The following is a 21,496-nucleotide window of genomic DNA, read 5'->3' as shown; positions in this document are numbered from 1 at the left end:
AGCACTGTGGTCAGACAGAAAGGAAATTCAAAAAGAAAAGAAACTTCCTGTGGATCATAACAGCAGCTGATAAGTACTGGAAGGATTAAGATTTCTTTTATTGAAGTAACTTGCAAATCTGTTTAACTTTTTGGCACCAGTTGATTTAAAAAAAAAAAAAATGTTTTGCCGGTTGCACCTATATTTTAATAACGCACATGGGCAGCTTCAGACTATTGCTTCCATCAGACATGGTTGCTCCCATGTCTAACATTGTCACGTAAACTGTTGGGGCCTATACCTCCAAGCCAGGAGCTGCTTGTGTTCCGACGGGTCCATGGACTGAGGTTCAAGACCATGTTTTGTGCTAGAGACATTCGAGAAGCAGCAGAGCTGAGTTTGCCTGATGCAGTAGATCTGGTTTTGTCTTTTAGAATAATTTGTGACATTATTTGTCCTCCTCTTCCTTCCCAGGATCACGATCGTAGAGTAAGAGAAGCGACTCAACAAGCCTTTGAGCAGCTGATCCTGAAAGTGAAGAAACATTTGGCTCCTTATTTGAAAAACCTCATGGGGTTCTGGCTCATGGCCCAGTGTGACCCCCACTCCCCCGCAGCCAGCGCAGCCAGAGCCGCCTTTGAAGCAGCGTTCCCTCCACATAAACAGCCGGAAGCTCTGGCGTTCTGCAAAGATGAAGTCCTGAATGTGAGTTTGGGTCACGTCTGAGGTCTTACGTGTAAACAAGTGGCAATAACAAAATTCCTCTGTCGTAATCTTGTGTTACAATATGTCAAAAAACGGGTCCGGCGGGTATGGGGAAGGAGAGAAAACTGTAAAGTAGCCAAAAATTTAGGAGATTACGTAGTATGTTTACATGTGTTTCACATTACCCCATAAGGACACAGCAGATTTGACCTTGAAGACACAGCCAATATCCATTTTTGTGGTTTCATTTTTTTCCTCCTCACCTTTTCCATTCACAGACCCATGTGAGAGCTTGTAGGTGCAAAACAACAAATTGTGTCGGGAAATTGGGAAAAAACGGAACTTTACAACTTTTTGGGGGTCGGGCGGCTGTCTCTTTTTTACACAGTACACTTCACGGTAAAACTGACATGTTCTGTTTATTCTGTAACTCAAAAAGATTAGAACAATACGACATATATATGTATACATAGTTTTTCTGTACTACTTAACTGGTTATCGACCAAGGACGTGTATACACGTCCTTGTGCTGTTAACAGGGTATGGCGTGGGCTCCCGACTCGAGCCCGCATCCTACTGGGTGGCCCTCAGCTGATTCTTGTAGCTAAGGGACGGTTTTAACAGCCGACATGCGGCGATCGCCAAGGCCAGCTATTAACCATTTAGATCACCCCTGTCAAAGCTGACAGCGGCGTCTAAAGAACCCTGTAAACACTCGCTGGTGGTCCAGCGGGGTGGATGGCCCCCCGCAGCATGATCGCGAGGGACGATCCACTTCTGAGGTAGGCTGGGTTCACATCACGTTTTTGCCATTCTGTTTTCAATCCGTTTTTCTAAGGAAAACCGTATGGCAAAAAAACGGATGGAACAGTATGGGGAAAAAAGTAAACCGTATGCGTTTTTAAACAGTATACTGTTTTTAAAAGTGCATACAGTTCTGTACGTTTTTATAGAAAAAAGTTTTTGAAAATTTTGTCCATTTTTAATGGGAGGGGTCATGGGTGGGTACTTTAGGATGCAAATGCACATGTGCAAAGTAAAAACCGTATACGTTTTCCCGTATGGAACCGTATACATGTGCGTTTCCCATTGACATCCATTGACCACGATTTTGTCTCCGGTTTAAAAATCATACTGGAACCGCACACATGTTTTTTTTATTTTTTTTAACATGGATGTCAATGGGAAACGCATATGTATACGGTTCCATACGGGAAACCGTATACAGTTTTTACTTTGCACATGTGCATTTGCATCCTAAAGTCCCCACCCAAGACCCCTCCCATTAAAAATGGACAAAATTTTCAAAAACATATGGGTGTTTTTTTTCTATAAAAACTGAAGGAACTGTATGCACTTTTAAAAACAGTATACTGTTAAAAAAAGCATACAGTTTACTTTTTCCCATACTGTTCCATCCGTTTTTTTGCCATACGGTTTTCTTTAGAAAAACGGATTGAAAACAGTATGGCAAAAACGTGATGTGAACCCAGCCGTAGCCGGGGGCCTTACCTCTCCTTCTGTGTCTGCTGCTCCGCTGTGAATGAAAAAGCCTGGCAGGACCAGGCTTTATCAATCGAGCGCAGAGCACACAGATCAATGTGGTTCTATGGAACCACATTGATCTCTATGAGGAATCAAATGATTCCTCCTAAAAGTCCCCTGAGGGGACAAAAAAAAAGAAAAGTTTAAAAACACACACACTAGGGGTTATCTAGGAAAACACTTTAACTTTCTGGAGCAAGTTGATATATAAAATAAACAGATTTGTAAATTACTTCTATTAAAAAAATATTAATCCTTTCAGTACTTAGGAGCTGCTGAAGTTGAGTTGTTCTTTTCTGTCTAAGTGCTCTCTAATGACACCTGTCTCTGGAACTGTCCAGAGTAGAAGAAAATCCCCATAGCAAACCTCTTCTACTCTATGCAGTTCCCGAGACAAGCAGAGATGTCAGCAGAGAGCACTGTTGCCAAACAGAAAAGAACTCTACTTCAGCAGCTGATAATTATTGGAAGGATTAAGATTTTTTTTTTTTATCGAAGTAATTTACACATAGGTTTAACTTTCTGGTATACCCCTTTAACCCCTTCCTTATTAAAAGTTTAAATCTCCCCCCCCCGCCATTTCCCAAATTGCATATAAAAAATATATAAACATGATAAAAATAAACATGTGGTATTGCCGCATGCATAAATGTCTGAACTATAAAAATATAAGGTTAATTAAACCGCACAGTCAATGGCAAACACGTAAAAAAATTCCAAATTACAAAATTGCGTATTTTTGATCACTTTGTACGCCCTAAAAAAAGTATAAAAAACGATCAAAAAGTCCCATAAAAAAAATCATGATACCAATAAAAACTTCAGATCACGGCGCAAAAAATGAGCCCTCATACCACCCCGTATAGGGAAAAATTAAAAAGTTATAGGGGTCAGAATAGGACAATTTTAAACATACTTATTTTGATGCATGTACCGTATATACTCGAGTATAAGCCGAGTTTTTCAGCACGATTTTTCGTGCTGAAAACACCCCCCTCGGCTTATACTCGAGTGAACTCCCCCACCTGCAGTGGTCTTCAACCTGCGGACCTCCAGAGGTTTCAAAACTACAACTCCCAGCAAGCCCGGGCAGCCATCGGCTGTCCGGGCTTGCTGGGAGTTGTAGTTTTGAAACCTCCGGAGGTCCGCAGGTTGAAGACCACTGCGGCCTTCAACATCATCCAGCCCCCTCTCACCCCCCTTTAGTTCTGTACAGTACTCACCTCCGCTCGGCACTGGTCCGGTCCTGCAGGGCTGTCCGGAGAGGAGGTGGTCCGGTGGGACAGTGGTTCCGGGCTGCTATCTTCACCGGGGAGGCCTCTTCTAAGCGCTTCGGGCCCGGCCTCAGAATAGTCACGTTGCCTTGACAACGACGCAGAGGTGCGTTCATTGCCAACGTACTTCTGCGTCATTGTCAAGGCAACGCCTCTATTCCGGGCCGGAAGCGTGGAGAAGAGGAGCCCCCGGTGAAGATAGCAGCCCGGAACCACTATCCCACCGGACGACCTCCTCACCGGACAGTCCTGCAGCACCAGACCAGCGCCGAGCGGAGGTGAGTACTCAGAACTAAAGGGGGTGAGAGGGGGCTGGATGATGTCGAAGGCCGCAGTGGTCTTCAACCTGCGGACCTCCGGAGGTTTCAAAACTACAACTCCCAGCAAGCCCGGACAGCCGATGGCTGCCCGGGCTTGCTGGGAGTTGTAGTTTTGAAACCTCTGGAGGTCCGCAGGTTGAAGACCACTGAGGGTGGATGATAAGAGGATGATGGAGGGGGGGGGGGGGATGATGACAAGAGGATGATGAAGGGGGAGGGGGGTGGGGATGATGAAGGGGGGATGTGTGGGATGATGACAAGGGGATGATGAAGGGGGGATGTGTGGGATGATGACAAGGGGATGATGAAGGGGGGATGTGTGGGATGATGACAAGGGGATGATGAAGGGGGGGATGTGGGGGATGTGTGGGATGATGACAAGGGGATGATGACAAGGGGATGATGACAAGGGGATGATGAAGGGGGGATGTGTGGGATGATGACAAGGGGATGATGAAGGGGGGATGTGTGGGATGATGACAAGGGGATGATGAAGGGGGGATGTGTGGGATGATGACAAGGGGATGATGAAGGGGGGATGTGTGGGATGATGACAAGGGGATGATGAAGGGGGGATGTGTGGGATGATGACAAGGGGATGATGGGGGTCTGGATGATGACAGGCGGTGATGATGATGAGGATGTTAATGACGGGTCTGGATGATGACGGGGGTCTGGATGATGACAGGGGGGGGATGATGTATTTCCCACCCTAGGCTTATACTCGAGTCAATAACTTTTCCTGCGATTTTGGGTTGAAATTAGGGGTCTTGGCTTATACTCGGGTCGGCTTATACTCGAGTATATACGGTAGTTATAACTTTTTTTCTTAAGTAGTAAAATAAAAAATCCTATATATATTGGGTATCATTGCAACTGTATGGACCTACAGGATAAATATATGGTGTCACTGTTACCGAAAACTGCACTGCGTAGAATGGGAAGAACTCAAAAGTTACAAAATGGCGTTTTTCTTTTCCAATTTTGACCCACAAATATTTTTTTGCTGGGTTCGCCGTAAATTTTGTGGGGAATTAATTGATGTCATTACAAAGTACAATTGGTGGCGAAAAAAAATAAGCCCCATAGGAGTCTGTAGCTGCAAAATTGAAAGCATTATGATTTTTAGTAGGTGATGAGGAAAAAATCAAAGTGGAAAAACTGAAAAACCTGTGGTCCTTAAGGGGTTAAAGGGTACCTGTCATATCCCACAAAAAAGTTATTTTCCTCGGTACCTAATCCTGATCATGTACACCTTTTATTTCTCGCACAAATTATCTTCTATTTGTTGCTCACTCAGTTTGTCATTGTGTGCTTTTTTTGGGGGAGGGAGGGCGTGTCCTCACTTTGCATGACTGTGCTTCCTCCCTGAGTCTGCTGTACTGTGCTGGGTTTTTCCATCCAGTGAGGCTGCTCTGTAACCCCCTCCCTCTGTTTTCATGCTGCTGTCTGATAGGACAAGAGGGAGTACAGAGAAGTAATAGTCTGCCCTCACTCACCATGCACTCACTTCCTCCCTGAGTCTGCTGTGCTGTGCTGGGTCTCTTCATCCAGTCCCTGCAGGCGCCCTGTTTTCTTGCTGCAGTTTGATAGGACATGAGTGAGCACAGAGTGGTTGTAACAAAATAAGTTGGCTTAAAAGCGTCCTATTCTGACCTATATAACTTTTTTATTTTCCTGTATGTGGGACTGTTTGACGGCACCACTTTTGCGCATACATAACTTTTTAATCACTTTTGATTCCATTTATTCTTGGATGGGATGTGACCAAATATCAGCAATTTTGGACTTTTTATTTTAAATAATTTAAATAATTTTATATTTTAAAAGTTCAGACAATTCTGCACACAGCTATACCAAATACGTTTTTGTTTATTTATACAAGTATAGACTTTTTCATATTTTAAATAAAAAATGTATTTTTATGTCCTTCCATAGTGGGTGGTCATTAGCTCCTGTTCTGATGGATATAAGCTACTGTATCCCTTGCTTATTTTAAAGGCAGTTGTCTCTGATGTGACCAATCCCTTTAAAGGGGTACTCCGCTGGGAATTATAATTTTTTTTTTTTTAAGTCAACTGATGCCAGAAAGTTAAATAGCTTTGTATATTACTTTTATTAAAAAATCTTAATCCTTCAAGTACTTATCAGCTGCTGTATGCTCCACAGGAAGTTGTGTAATTCGTTCATCTGACCACAGTGCTCTCTGTAGTAGGAGCAAATTCCCATAGCAAACCTCTTCTTCTGCTCTGCACAGTTCCTGACATGGACAGAGGTGTCAACAGAGAGTACTGTGATCAGACAAAAAAGAAATTCAAAAAGAAAATAACTTCCTCTGTAGTATACAATAGCTAAGTACTGGAAGGATTAAGATTTTTAAGTAGAAGTAATTTACAAATCTGTTTAACGTTCTGGCACCAGTTGATTAAAAATTAATAATCATAATGTTTTCCAGCGGAGTACCCCTTTAAAGGAGAACTCCAGAATATAAAAATTGTCCATACTGCCAGCAGTAAAAAAAAATAAAGATGCTTATACCTTCCTTCGCTCCACTGGGGGCTCCGGTTTCTGCCGCGATCCTCTTACTGGTTGCCGGTGGTGGGCGAGTCATACTGCACTCAGCCAATCACCAGTGCAGCGACAGTGCGGCGATAGGCTGAGCGGCAGTGTGAGAACGCTTCAAGACAAACAATTCTTCACTATACCGGCACCTGCTGCCGGGACCAAAAACGTCACACTGCCGCTCAGCCTATCGCTGGCCCAGTCGGGACTTCGCTGCGGCCGGTAATTGGCTGAGCACAGTATGGCTCGCCGACCACCGGCAACCTGGAAGAGGATCGCAGTGGAGACCGGAGGCGAAGGAAGGTATGTACATCTTAATTTTTTTTACTTCAGGCAGTATGGGGGACAAGTTTTATATTCTGGAGGTCTCCTTTAAGGCTCTGTTCACTTCTATGCTATTTATGCCCATCAGGGTTAGCATCACTTTTGATGGCAGGATCAGTCCAGCATGTGGCACTATTCTTGCTACCCACAATAGAAACCTTTTTAAAAAAAAAATCTGTACGAACGCCATTATAGGTCATTAGGGTCCCTCAGGGAGCTTTGGATACATTGTACTATGATCCAGCACAATATTATGGCTACCATTATAAACAGAGAGCAAATGTTGGATGGAGCCTTTGGCGTTCTCTGTTTTTGGCTTCTTTCTCTGGTATCTGATCTCTCTGACCAGACATTCTCCAGCGTTGCTGTGATGTTTTAGGAAATTAGATACAAGAACATGACTTGGTTCGACAACATCTCTGGAGCAGGTGGGTTCTGTAGTATAGATGTTGGCCTGCTTTCAGCATTTACTATTGGTTTATGACTGGATATTCTATCAAATGAGGTGTTGCCACACAATGGGTGTAAATTTATCAGCATTGTGAAAGGAAACAAAAAGGTGACCATAACCTTTTAATTTCTGCATGTTTCCTGAAGCAACTTTCTAAATAGGCTTCAGTGAAAACTATCCTACCATTTTGTTGCTGTAGAGTCTGAGTGACTCCTTCACATAGATGGCTGTCCTGCTGCTTCTTACATAGATCTAATAGCACAGTGCTCCTTGTTGTGTTGGCTCTCTCTTCTCCCCCGTCATTCTGTCAGTGTTAGGCCGGGTTCACACCATGTTTTTGCAATACAGTTCGCCTATACGTTTTCGATTTGACAACCTTATGGAACTGTATTGAAAACCGTATGCATTGACTCTCCATTGAAAACCATACGCCAAACGATGCATCCGGTTGTGTCCCTTTTGCATCCTGTACGGTTTTGTCATTCCCGTACAACGGTTTTTGTTCCGGGTGAAAAAACGTATTGAAACGTTTACGTTTTTTTTTTTATTTTTTTTTTACATGGGAGTCAGTGGGAAGTGTACTCAACCGTATTTGTGTTCTGTTCCATCTGATTTTTACCATACGGTTTTTGACTTTGCACAGTTTTTTTCTTGGAATTTCCATCAAACAAGTGAAACTTTATTCATAATCAAGTGAAAAGTTTTTCTTAAAAAACGGATGCAACCTTACATCATTTTTCAAACCGTATATGGTTGTCAACCATATACGGATTAAAATTTGTACACACATTTTGACACAGTTTAGTCCGGTTTTGAGGAATCCGTTTTTTTTTAATCAAAAACCTGATTTGGGAACTGTATTGCAAAAATGTGGTGTGAACTCAGCCTAAGAGATAGCAGCAGTAAAGGAGGTTAGAGAGGGGAGGAGGATAACAAGTTTTTAGATAGAATCTGAAAACCTCTTTCTTTTTACAGGCCCTATGTTTGGATGCAGCTACAGGGATTATTGGACAAAATTTTTATATATATATATATATATATATATATATATAAAAAATAATAAAAAAAAAACATTAAAGGGGTACTCGGCTCCTAGACATCTTATCCTCTATCCAAAGGATTGGGGTTAAGATGTCTGATCGTGGGCATCCCGCCGCTGGGAACCCCCACGATCTCTCCTGCAGCACCCCTGCCATCTCATGCACAGAGAAAGCTTCGCTCCGTGCCTGATGACTGGCAATGCAGGGGCCGGAGGACGTCATGGCCCCGCCCCCTCATGACGACACGCCCTGCCCCCTCAATGCAAGTCTATGGGAGGGGGCGTGAGGGACCCCATCACTAGGCCTGTTACATCAGTTGGCACAATTGTTTCTGTATATCCCTTAGAGTTTTATGGAGCAGCAAGAACACATGTTCGACCTTGGTTCCATTTAACACAGACCTGCTGGTGGGGTGTAGTAGACAGTAGGGTTCCCTCCTTCTAGCAATCACTGGGGTACAAAAAGATCAACACCCACCAACCTTTTAACTCCTAAATGTACGTTCTGGTGGGGCGGTACTTAGCACACGTACATTTACGTCCTGTGTATAACCATGAACATCGGAGCTGTGCTCGCGTCATACACGCCAGGTTCCGGCTGCGATCGCGCGGATGTCTGCCATTAACCCCTCAGATGCTGTGATCAGTACAGATCACGGCATCTGCAGCAATGCGCATGTTAAAATAGATGATCGGATCGCCCGCAGCGCTGCCGCGGGGATCCGATCATCTGTAATGGCGGACGGAAGTCCCCTCACCTGCCTCCAACCGTCTCCCTGCGTCTCCTGAGACTGAGCAGACAAGAGCAGAAAATGACCGATAATAATGATCAGTTCTATGCCCTATTCATAGCACTGAACAATATTAGCAATCAATCGATTGCTATAGATAGTCCCCTATGGGGACATAAAAAGTGTAAAAAAAAAAAAAAAAAAAAAAAAAAAAAAAAATAATAATATATATATATATATATATATATATATATACAATAAAAAATTAAAAGTAAAAAAATTTGAAAAATCCCCTCCCCCAATAAAAATGAAAATTGTCAGTTTTTCCCATTTTATCCCCAAAAAGTGTAAAAAAAAAAAAAATAAAAATAAAAAATAAATAAATAAATAAATAACAAAAATAAAAAAAAAATATAATAATTATTATTATTTTTTTTTTTTTATAAACCTATTTGGTATCGCCGCGTGCGTAAATGTCCGAGCTATCAAAATATAATGTTAATGATCCCGTACGGTGCACGGCGTAAACATAAAAAAAGTCCAAAGATGCTGCTTTTTGGTCACATTTTATTCCCCAATTTTTTTTAATAAAAAATGATCTAAAACTTTTATATATGAAGATGTGGTAGCGATAAAAAGTACAGATGACGGCGTAAAAAATTTGCCCTATATACTGAAAAATGAAAAAGTTATAGGTGGTCAAGATAGGGCGATTTTAGATTACTGATTTTGTATAAAAAGTTTTAGATTTTGTTTAAGTGGTACAAAAATATAAAAGTATCCAGCCATGGGTATAATTTTAATTGTATTGAGCCACAGAATAAAGAACACATGTCATTTTTACCGTAAATTGTACAGTGTGAAAACGAAACCCTCCAAAATGTGCAGAATTGTGGTTTTCATTTAAATTTCCTCCCTAAAAAAAATAATTTTAAAATGAGAGGTTTCAATGCATAGTACAATTGGTCACGCAAAAAAACAAGTCCTTATATGGGTCTGTAGATGGAAATATAAAGGAGTTATGGATTTTAGAAGGTGAGGAGGAAAAAACAAAAATAAAATTGTCCTGGTCCTTAACGTTAAAATGGGCTTGGTCCTTAAAGGAGTACTCCCGTGGAAACCTTATTCTTTTAAATCAACTAGTGGCAGAAAGTTAAACATATTTGTAAATTACTTCCATAAAAAAATCTTAATCTAGTTTCCACTACTTTTTAGGGTCTGTATACTACAGAGGAAATGGTTTTCTTTTTGGAACACAGAGCTCTCTGCTGACATCATGACCACTGGGCTCTCTGCTGACATCTCTGTCCATTTTAGGAACTGTCCAGAGCAGCATATGTTTGCTATGGGGATTTTCTCCTACTCTGGACAGTTCTTAAAATGATCAGAGATGTCAGCAGAGAGCACTGTGCTCGTGATGTCAGCAGAGTGCTCTGTGTTCCCAAAAGAAAACCATTTCCTCTGTAGTATTCAGCAGCTAATAAGTACTGGAAGGATTAAGATTTTTTAATAGAAGTAATTTACAAATCTGTTTCACTTTCTGGCACCAGTTGATTTAAAAGAAAGTTTTCCATGGGAGTACCCCTTTAAGGGGTTAATTGCATTGGACTTATGGTAATGGTGAAGCGGTAGACGACATGCCAGGGCCTTTTTATCTGAGGAGGCTTAGAGGACCCGATTCCATTGATATAAAAGTCACATGGTAGATGAGGGCCCTGTTTCTGATTTAGCATTGGGGGGCACAGGATGCTATCTCTAATCTCTAATTATCTAATATATATATATATATATATATATATATATATATATATATATATATATATAATGCTATATCTCTAGATGACAGACCTTTACCAATAACTGTGTCGGGCTCTGTTCACACCTGTGCATTTAGCCTTGCAGACTTTATGGCAATGTTTCCCAAGCAGGGTGCCTCCAGGTGTTCCAAAAATACAACTCCCAGCATACCCAGACAGCCTTCGGCTGTCTGGGCATGCTGGGAGTTGTAGTTTTGCAACACCTGGAGGCACCCTGCTTGGGAAACACTGCTCTATGGAATGCGCAGCACAGTTGTTTCCGGCAGAACTATTGACCCCATGTTTGACCCTGACAGACCAGTCCATTGGGTGTGGCGGGTGACCTTCATGTGATGAATCCGACACTGCGTTGTATTTTGTGTTAGGGTGCATTCACACCACGTTTTGAAGATACGGGAACCGGAACCCGGCCCGTATCCCATTCATTTCAATGAGTAGACCGGTGTCAGATAGTGACTCCGACGGCTCATTATTGCCTCGTATCCGGCTTTCTGACTGAACCTAAAACCATGGTATGCCGCGGTTTTAGGGCTGGTCAGAAAACCGGATACGGTGCAAAAATAAGCTAACCAGGGTCACTATATGACTCCGGTCGGCTCATTGAAATGAATGAGATACGGGCCGGGTCTGGCTGGGATACGGGAGCGCACGATTTTCACTCCCACCAGCTGGATCCGGTTCCTGCACTTCAAAACGTAATGTGAACCCGGCACAAGGCTGGGTTCACACCACGTTTTTGCACTACAGTTCCCCTATACGTTTTCAATGTGAAAACTGCACGAAACCGTATTGAAAACCGTATGCATTGACTCTCCATTGAAAACTGTATGCCAAAAGATGCATCCGGTTGTGTTCATTTTGCATCCTGTACGGTTTTGTCAGGTTTTTTTCCCCGTACCCAAATCTGTAGCCTACCACGGTTTTTGGTCTGGGTGAAAAACCGTATCGAAAAGTATACTTTTTCTTTTTTTCAACCATACAGAACTGTATGTGCATACGGTTCCATCCGGTTTGCACTATGTTTTTTTTTTTTTTTTTTTTTTTTTTTTTTTTTTTTTTTTTACTTTGCACAGTTTTTTTTCTTGGAATTTCAATCAAACAAGTGAAACTTTATTCATAATGGAGTGAAAAGTTAAAAACGTATACATTTTTTTTCTTAAAAGACGGATGCAACCGGACATCATTTTTCAAACCGTATACAGATTAAAATGTGTACACACGTATTGATCCAGTTTAGTCCGGTTTTGAGAAATCCGTTTTTTATAAAAAAAAAAAAACTGATACGGGAACTGTACTGCAAAAACGTGGTGTGAACCCAGCCTTATACACATAAACCACAATGCAGATGTGAACATTCCGATACTTTGTAACAAATGCGTTCACTATAATCGTTCATCACTCCGGGAGTTTCCTGGAACCTTGATATTCGTTTAATGAAATGTTCCGCTCCCCCCTTCACAGGGACGTGTTCAGCTTCAAGGAATTAAGTGTAAAACCTCTCTAATTCTTACACAAGGTCCCAGCCCTGACATCTGCTGCGGTTTGGCCACCTATAGATCAGATTGGAAACACAATGGGGAAGATTTATCAAAACCTGTCTAGAGGAAAAGATGCTGAGTTGCCCATAGCAACCAATCAGATCGCTTCTTTCATTTTTGAAAAGCCCTGTGAGAAATGAAAGAAGTGATCTGATTGGTTGCTATGGGCAACTGGGCAACTTTTCCTCTGGACAGGTTTTGATAAATCTTTCCCCCCCCCCCCCAATATCTGCGTTACATGGCAGGCGGAGAGTGATTCCCCTGCGTGTGGCTCCAGTCCCGGCTGCTTACAGTGTGTGGGTTCCTTAGACGGCGTAACATTAACTCTTCTCCTTGTTTGGGTTATGGCCGAGGATTTCGTGTTCTAGAACATCTTGTTTAGAGCAGAGACGTTCTCTGTATCTGATCTGATCCTGGGATTGATCTGGTGAACTTTTCGCTTTAGTGGATTTCTCTCACTTGGATGAGATGATACGTTTTATTGTTCCCAGCTCTGTAATTCATATGTGAGTTTAGGCCATTAAAGGGAACCAAGCATTAGATTTTACCATATAAAGTTCATGGCAATGTGTTATATATGGTAAAGTCTGTGTCCTCACCATCCCGGCAGGGATGGGGAGCATATGAAGTTTGTAAAATAATCCCATCTTGTTACTTACCTAGTCTGCTCGCTTCGGCCATAATGACGCCCCTTCTGCATGATCGATGGCCCCTTTCACCACTCTGCACTCTAAGCAGATGGAGCAGAGCGGTGACGGGGGCCGTCAATCACGCAGAGTGGGTGCTACTAGGGCCAGAGCGATAATACCAGGTAAGTACAGCTCCCCGCCAAGGGGAATACTTACATGGTGGCAGGGGTTACTTTCAAAATTCATATGCTCACCATCCCTGGGGCAAAAACGTTGTTATATATGTTCAAATCTTATGCTCGGTTCCCCTTAAAGGGGTACTCCGCTGCTCAGCGTTTGGCACAAACTGTTCCGAATGCAGGAGCTGGCACCGGGAGCTCTTGATGTCACGCCCCACCCCTCCTGATGTCACGCCCCACCCCTCCTGATGTTACGCCCCACCCCCTCATCATGCCAACTGATGTAATGTCTATGGAGTAGTCTTGTGGAAAAAAATTTATCCCCTGTGCTGCCCCCCCCCCCCCCCCCCGCAATCTTCTGTACAGCCCCTCCGCTCTCTCTTGAAGCAGCACGTCACAACCTCGCCTGAATTGGGGGGGGGGGGGGGAGTCGCCACGCCTCCTCCATATATCTCTATGGGAGAGTCGCATGGCGGCCCTCCCTTTCGGGCAGGGGTTGTGACGTGCTGCTCCAGTGGAGAGCAGACGATCTGTACTGGAGATTGTGGGGGGCCCCAGCGCTCGGACCCTCTGCGATCTAAAACTTATCCCCTATCCTGCAGATAGGTAATACATTTATTTCCATTAGATATCTCCTTGGAGGGGTGAGAAGGATGGGGCATGTTAGATTTCAATTGCCTGATCCTTATGTTTTCAGAGTGATAAGTCACCACCAGAGGAGTCTGGCAGTAGCTTACCCACTCCCTCCATCCAGAACATCAAAAAAATTTTGATGCCACTTTTTTATTTTTAAATTTTTATTTTTATTTTTTTGCATAGTTTATTTTTGGCTTTTTATAGAGAAGCAAATAGAAAAAATACCATACATAAAGCATGATGCGATTAAAAAATATGTACATAAAAAAAACACAGCCCCCAGAAACTTTACCTAAAGAACAGTGTTGTGACTGTTTTTAATATTTTGCCATAGCAGTGTTTCCCAACTAGCTGTTGCAAAACCTAAAGTGGTATTCCAGGCAAAAACATCTTATCCCCTATCGAAAGGATAGGGGATAAGATGTCTGATCGCGGGGGGCCCGCCGCTGGGACCCCCCGCGATCTCCCTGCAGCAGCCCGTATTCTGTGCGTAGCTGCCTCTGAAGTTTCGGAAATCGCCGACCTAAAAGGTCACATGACCCCGTCCTCATGGCGATCATACACGCCGTTGGCTGAATTAATACATTATGCATAAATACTATCACAAAGCCATACATATGAGGGACAAACTAACCCGTGTGATTATAACTATACAACTACATTATAATTATATAGACATATTATAAAAATAATAATAATTATTAATTATTATTATAATAATATAATGTAGTTGTATAGTTATAATCACACAGGTGGTTAGTAGGTTAGTTTGTCCCTCATATGTATGGCTTTGTGATAGTATTTATGCATAATGTATTAATTCAGCCAACAGCGTGTATGATCACCATGAGGACGGGGTCATGTGACCTTTTAGGTCACGTGACCGCTGTCAGGTGATTGCGTATTGGGTGCGTCTGTACACCCGCATCTTTGTTTCTTGCGCAGCCGCAGTGAACAGACACCCACGCTAGCGGCGCCATGAGAACACAAAGAGCAGGAGAGCATGGTTTTCTGTATATAATTATTTGATGCACATGAATGTATGTAGCACTGATAGCTCAATGAGATTTAAAACTTAGCTTACAATTGTAGTAAATATTAAGAGGCTAAAAAAACTAAAAGAAAGCAACAGGGGTACATATTCAATCGACATACATATCAGCCGGCATCCGAGTGCCCACGCTATAATATGTAATAGCAGAGCGAGATATATATATATATTCCATAGTACTCACTTTGCTACTACTCTGCCATATACTTCTCTTGTCTCGCATCTGGATATCCCAGGAGAGAAGATATAAACAAGGTCTTATGTCCCAGAGGCCTATTACTGTCTATCTATAGTCACCATGCTGGGAGTTGTAGTTTTGCAACATCTGGAGGTCCGCAGGTTGAAGACCACTAATCGATCTATCTATTTATCTAGTGTCTGTCTGTCTGTCTATTTATCTATCTTGTGTCTGTCTGTCTATCTATCACATGTCTGTCTGTGTCTATCTATCTGATGTCTGTCTGTCTATCTATTTATCTATCTATCTTGTGTCTGTTTGTCTGTGTCTATCTATCTGATGTCTATCTATCTATCTATCTTATTTACTTATTTAAATTTTTTCTTTATCAGGTTTTGCTCGATCATCTGCTGAAAGAAACCCCGGACTCTCTAAGTGATCCACAGTAAGTTGTGAATGATCTATTATTTTGACTCTTAAAGGAAAACTGTCAGCAAGTTCACCCACACTAAACCCAATACACTGGGGTATAGTGTGGGTGAACGGGAGTTCATATAGGGGTCACTTACTTTTTTTTGGGCCATCAGCCACTGAGTTATGCCCCTGTAAAGTTCCCTTCTTCAGTGTATGATTAGCGTTTTCAAGGGCGGGGCCCCCGCCGGCCGTCTGCTTCGGCCTCCTGCACTGAAGTTTCTGTGCCTGCCCCCGTTGTTTAAATATTCATTATCTTCAACTCCACTTCCTAGTGACATGTAGTCACATATCCCCTGAGCGCAGCGCTCTGTTTGCCGAGTGCATGATGCTTTGTGTACGTCGATACTGAAGCCTCGCTACTCCTGATTTCCTGGTGTAGTGAGGGACCGGCGCATGCGCAGAGCGAGAGCAGGACGCAGAGCTCTCACGTCATCAGGACGGGAGAGCTGGGTAAAATATTTCTGCGCATGCGCTCTGCAAACATGTGTGACTACACGTCACTAGGATGTGGAGTTGAAGATAATGAATATTCAAACAACGGGGGCGGGAAATTTCAGTGCAGGAGGCCGAAGCAGACGGCTGGCGGGGGCCCCGCCTTGAAATCGCTAATCATACAATGAAGAAGGGAACTTTACAGGGGCATAACTCAGTGGCCGATGGACCAAAAAAAGTAAGTGACCCCTGTATGAACTCCTGTTCACTCACACTATACCCCAGTGTATTGGGTTTAGTGCGGGTGAACTTGCTGACAGTTTTCCTTTAAAGAATTTGGTGCGACCAGGAACATTTTTTTTTTCTCTTTTGCGTCACCTCATGAATGCAGAATACGTACTCCATGTGTCGGAGGGACAGGATGTATCATAGTGGTGTGATGGAAGGTATAAATGGGGGAGCCCCTTGTTTAGCAATATAAGGTAGCTAATACCCACATCAAATAAGAAGAGAATCTGTAGATAGGTAGCCTTGCATCTGCACCACTCTCTCTCCATTGACATTTATTTGTTTCGGTTGTCACTGTATCATATACGGAGAATTATTTGAATCTAATTATATAAATATTAAAGGGGAATTTGTAAGAAAAAATCTTTTTAAATCAACTGGTACCAAAAAGTTAAAGGGGTAGTCCAGTGCTGAAAAACTTATCCCCTATCCTAAGGATAGGGGATAAGTTTTAGATCGCAGGGGGTCCGAGCGCTGGGGCCCCGACTCGCTGGCCAAATAGCGGGTGTCGTTGCCCGACACCCCCCTCAATACATCGCTATGGCAGAGCCGGAGATTACCGAAAGCAGCGCTCCGGCTCTACCATAGAGTTGTATTGAGGGAGTGTGTCAGCCGCCGTGCGGTGGTCAACATTCCCCCTTCCTGCAGCTGCCGGGACCCCGGAATTTTTTTGTGCGTACGCCATTGACCGTATGGTTTAATTAATGATATATTTTTATAATTCGGACATTTCCGCACACGAAGATACCACATATGTTTATTTTTATTTACACAGTTTTTTAGGGAAGGGGTTAAATGATCTTTATTCACTTTTTTTTTCCACTTTTTTTTTTGCAGTGTTATAGCTCCCATAGGGACCTATAGCACTGCACACACTGATCTCTTACGTTGATCACTGGTTTCTCATAAGAAATCAGTGATCGATGATTCTGCCGCTTGACTGCTCATGCCTGGATCTCAGGCACTGAGCAGTCATTCGGTGATCGGACAGCGAGGAGGCAGGTAGGGATCCTCCAGCTGTCCTGTAAGCTGTTCAGGAAGCCCCGATTTTGCCACCGCGATCCTGAGCAGCTCCCTGAGCTAACCGGCATTAGTTTACTTTCACTTTAGACGCGGCATTCAACTTTGAACGCCACGTCTAAAGGGTTAATAGCGCGCGGCAATGATCGCGGTGCCGCGCGCTATTAGCCACGGGTCCCGGCCGTTGCTAGGTGCCGGGCCCGACCCGCTATGACGAGGGGCCACGCCGTGGCCCCACGTTATAGAATGGGAGCCAACCCATGACATACATGTATGTCATGGGTCGGGAAGGGGTTAAACGAACAGAGGTGTCAGCAGAGAGCACTGCAGTCAGGCAGAAAGCAAATTCAAAAAGAAAATAACTTCCTGTGGAGCATATAGCAGCTGATAAGTACTGGAAGGATTAAGGTTTTTTTAATATAAGTAATTGACAAATCTGTTTAACTTTCTGCCACCAGAAAAAAAAAAAAAAAAAGTTTTCCAGTGGAGTACCCTTTTTATGATTTTTTAATAGAAGTAATTTACAAATATGTAGACCTTTTTGGCACCAGTTGACTTGAAATAATACTTGGGAATAATTTTTATATATTTTTTTTAAGAATAGCGAATTTCATATTCCAGTAGCTCCCGTTCAGCTGCATGTATAGCAGAGTGGATCTTATCTGATCGCCTTATCCTGATTATTTTACAGGACTGTTCCGCCTGAAGAAAGAGAATCGAAGTACTTCAGGGTTGTCACGTGTTCATTGCTGGCGTTGAAACGTCTCTTCTCCATGTTGCCAAGCAGTGAAAATGATGCCCTACAAGACAGATTGGCGCACCTGCTGGCACAGAGCAAGTTCTGGAAATACAGCAAACACCAGTCGCCGACTGTAAGACGTTAGCTGGACTTAAGATTTCAGCTTCATGAGAACATTATGCAGAGTTTCCAAACCAGTGTTCCTCTAGCTGTTGCAAAACTACAACTCCCAGCATGTCCGGACAGCCGAAGGCTGTCCGAACATGCTGGGAGTTGTAGTTTTGCAACAGCTGGAGGCACACTGGTTGGAAGATAATCACTTACATAATATATAAAGTGTCCCTGTTATTAAAGGGGTCCTCCAGAAAGTTAAACAAATTTGTAAATTACTTCTATTAAAAAATCTTTACCCTTCCAGTACTTTTCAGCAGCTGTATGCTACAGAGCTAAAAACGACAAAAAACAAAGTGCTCCATGGTGTATTAAGAGTAACTTGTCAGGCAATGTATGCGCTGAAAGAGGAGGCTCACCTGGAAGTGTTGTGTAACCACATACACAACAATGGTGAGTGCATGTAGTGTCCGCAGCCAGCCGGCTGAGCAGGAGGTGTATGAAGGCAGACTTCAGACAGAGGTGCCGGCTTTCAATGGCGCAGGTCACAGAAGAAGCATGGATAGGTAAAAGCAAGGGTAGTTTATTCTCCCAGCATGCAACGCGTTTCACTGCAACAGCAGCTTCATCAGGCCTTAATCAGGAATAAACTACCCTTGCTTTTACCTATCCATGCTTCTTCTGTGACCTGCGCCATTGAAAGCCGGCACCTCTGTCTGAAGTCTGCCTCCATATACCGTCTGCTACAGAGGACATTCTTTTCTTTTTGAATTTCTTTTTTGTCTTGTCCACAGTGCTCTCTGCTGACACCTCTGTCTGTGTCAGGAACTGTCTAGAGCAGCATAGCTTTGCTATTGGGATTTTCTCCTGCTCTGGATAGTTCCTGATACGGGCATCAGGTGTCAGCAGAAAGCACTGTGAACAAGATGATTTAAAAAAAAAAAAAAATAATAATAATTCACCGGAGTACCCCTTTAAAGATAGGAGAAGAATTGCAGTTTAGAGGACTACAATGGAATTGGGGTCCCGCAGAACCCGATATAAAACTTGCAGGAGCTGGCAGGGATGTGGAAATTCTATCGCCCGATGCCCGGGACAAGTAGTTTTGGGCGCCGGGCAGGTGAATTGTTTATAGATTTAGCCCTGTATCGGGCTAGCAGGGACAGACCGACGTCCCCCTTATTTTTCTTTAATGTCGGTGTGAGGCGCAGGAGCGGATGCAAGTCTACACCTCACACCGGCGCTCAGAGTGTATGGAGGGGGCAGCGGGGGCCCCCAGCTGACTGCAGAGCCCCCTTATCTCCCCTCCCGGAGGATGCAGCTCTACACAAGAAGACACAGCAGGGTGAGAGAAAGGACGTAGACAGCTCTGTACACAGCTCCATCCCCCGCACACAGCTCTATCCCTCCCCCTCCCCTGTCTCCACAGGACCTAATCCACCACGGGGAGGCTGCATGTTTGCACGGGGAAAACACAGAGCGGGGGAGGGGAGAGAGGAGAGGACTTCCGTTGTGAGGGGAGATTTTCAAACCCATGTAACCTCACACCGGCCGGGACTACAGCTCTGATGTCCACTCATGGCGGCTCAGGTGAGGAGGCCGAGAATGCAGGCGACAGGAAGGGTGGTTGTATATGTATAGTGTGAGTGTATGTATGATGTGTATGTAATGTATGATGTGTGTATGATGTCTATTTGTGATGTGTGTATGTAATGTATAATGTGTGTATGATGTCTATGTGTGATGTGTGTATGTGATGTGTGTATGATGTCTATGTGTGATGTGTGTATGTAATGTATGATGTGTGTATGATGTCTATGTGTGGTGTGTGTATGTAATGTATGATGTGTGTATGATGTCTATGTGTGATGTGTGTATGTAATGTATGATGTGTGTATGATGTCTATGTGTGATGTGTGTATGTAATGTATGATGTGTGTATGATGTCTGTGTGATGTGTGTATGTAATGTATGATGTGTGTATGATGTCTGTGTGATGTGTATGTAATGTATGATGTGTGTATGATGTCTATGTGTGATGTGTGTATGTAATGTATGATGTGTGTGTGTATGTAATGTATGATGTGTGTATGATGTCTATGTGTGATGTGTGTATGTAATGTATGATGTGTGTATGATGTCTATGTGTGATGTGTGTATGTAATGTATGATGTGTGTATGATGTCTATGTGTGATGTGTGTATGTAATGTATGATGTCTGTCTAAGTTTGTGTGTATGCATGTGATGTATGATGTGGGGGGGGCAGCGGTGGGTGTATGTATGATGTATATGTATGGTGTGAGTGTGTGTGATGTGTATGTAATGTATAATGTGTGTGTGATGTCTGTCTAAGTGTGATGTGAATATGTTTATGATGTGGGGGGGCAGCGGCGGGTGTATGTATGGTGTGAGTGTATGTGTAATGTGTGTATGTATGTAATGTATGATGTGGGGGGGGGGCACTGCCGCAGCCGCCAGTTGTGCCATCTAATTTTATTTTTAGTGGCTTCTGGTCACCCGCAGTAAATTGCACCCCAGAATCCTCCCCTTCATACTCGCCCGCCGTCCAAGAGCCCCACCAGGGATGTGGAATTTCTATCGCCCGACGCCCGGGACTAGCAGTTTTGGGCGCCGGGCAGGTGAATTTGTCCGGCCCTTAGCCCGGCTTCGGGCAAGCAGGGCCGGACCTGACAAGTGCGGCGGATCTGCAGTCTGTATGGAGCGGGCTCCCGACTCCTGCCCGCTCCATACTCTGCAGCCTGTGTCCTCCGAAGCAGAGCAGGGGAGATGAGAAGCTGTGGACAGTATTTGTCTTCTCTCCCCTGCTCTGCAGACGTGCGGGGGGAGATGAGAAGCTGTGTACAGTACTGTATTTGCCTTCTCTCCCCTGCTCTGCAGACATGCGGGGGGAGATGAGGGGGCGTGGCTTATTTCTCCCCGTGCAGACCTGCATCCTCTGCCTTCACTCCCCGCACGTCTGCACGGGGAGACTGTATGCGGCGCTCACAGGGGAGTATGGAGCGGGCTCGGGATTCCTGCCCGCTCCATACTCTGCAGCCCCCGGCTGTTCTCAGTAGCCGGGGGCCGCCGCTAATAGCCAGCATGCGGCGATCGCCGCGGCTGGCTATTAACCCTTTAGATTGCCGCTGTCAAAGCTGACAGCGGCGTCTAAAGGGAGATGTGAACGCTCCCTGGTGGGCTAGTGGGGTGGATCGCCCCCCTGCAGCGTGATCGCAGGGGGGCGATCCACTATGGAGGTAGCCGGAGGACTTAACTCTGCTTCCAGCTGTCCCAGCTCTGTCATTGATAGATCCTGGCTGGACCAGGCTCTATCAATGGATCACAGAGCACACAGATTAATAGAGTTCAATAGATCTCTATTCATCTGTCTGAGGAATCTAATGATTCCTCATAAGTCTAATAAAGTGTCAAAAAAAAAAAAAAAAAAAATAAAAGTTTGAAAGACACATATT

The 21,496-nt window shown here is 43.8% G+C and overlaps 1 protein-coding gene across 1 annotated transcript in view; it reads left to right on the top strand.

Annotated features, from left to right (window-relative positions):
- LTN1 (listerin E3 ubiquitin protein ligase 1) overlaps nucleotides 1–21,496 on the top strand; it is a 161,974-nt gene that overhangs the window by 12,335 nt on the left and 128,143 nt on the right. The window contains exons 4-6 of the mRNA XM_056559464.1: nucleotides 454–684; nucleotides 15,351–15,403; nucleotides 17,864–18,044. Of these exons, the coding sequence (XP_056415439.1) occupies nucleotides 454–684; nucleotides 15,351–15,403; nucleotides 17,864–18,044 (465 nt within the window). The remainder of the gene's footprint in view (nucleotides 1–453; nucleotides 685–15,350; nucleotides 15,404–17,863; nucleotides 18,045–21,496) is intronic.

The sequence above is a fragment of the Hyla sarda genome, chromosome 2 (assembly GCF_029499605.1).
Source record: "Hyla sarda isolate aHylSar1 chromosome 2, aHylSar1.hap1, whole genome shotgun sequence".
Lineage (NCBI taxonomy): Eukaryota > Metazoa > Chordata > Amphibia > Anura > Hylidae > Hyla > Hyla sarda.
This window is presented reverse-complemented; position numbering and strand designations above follow the sequence as displayed.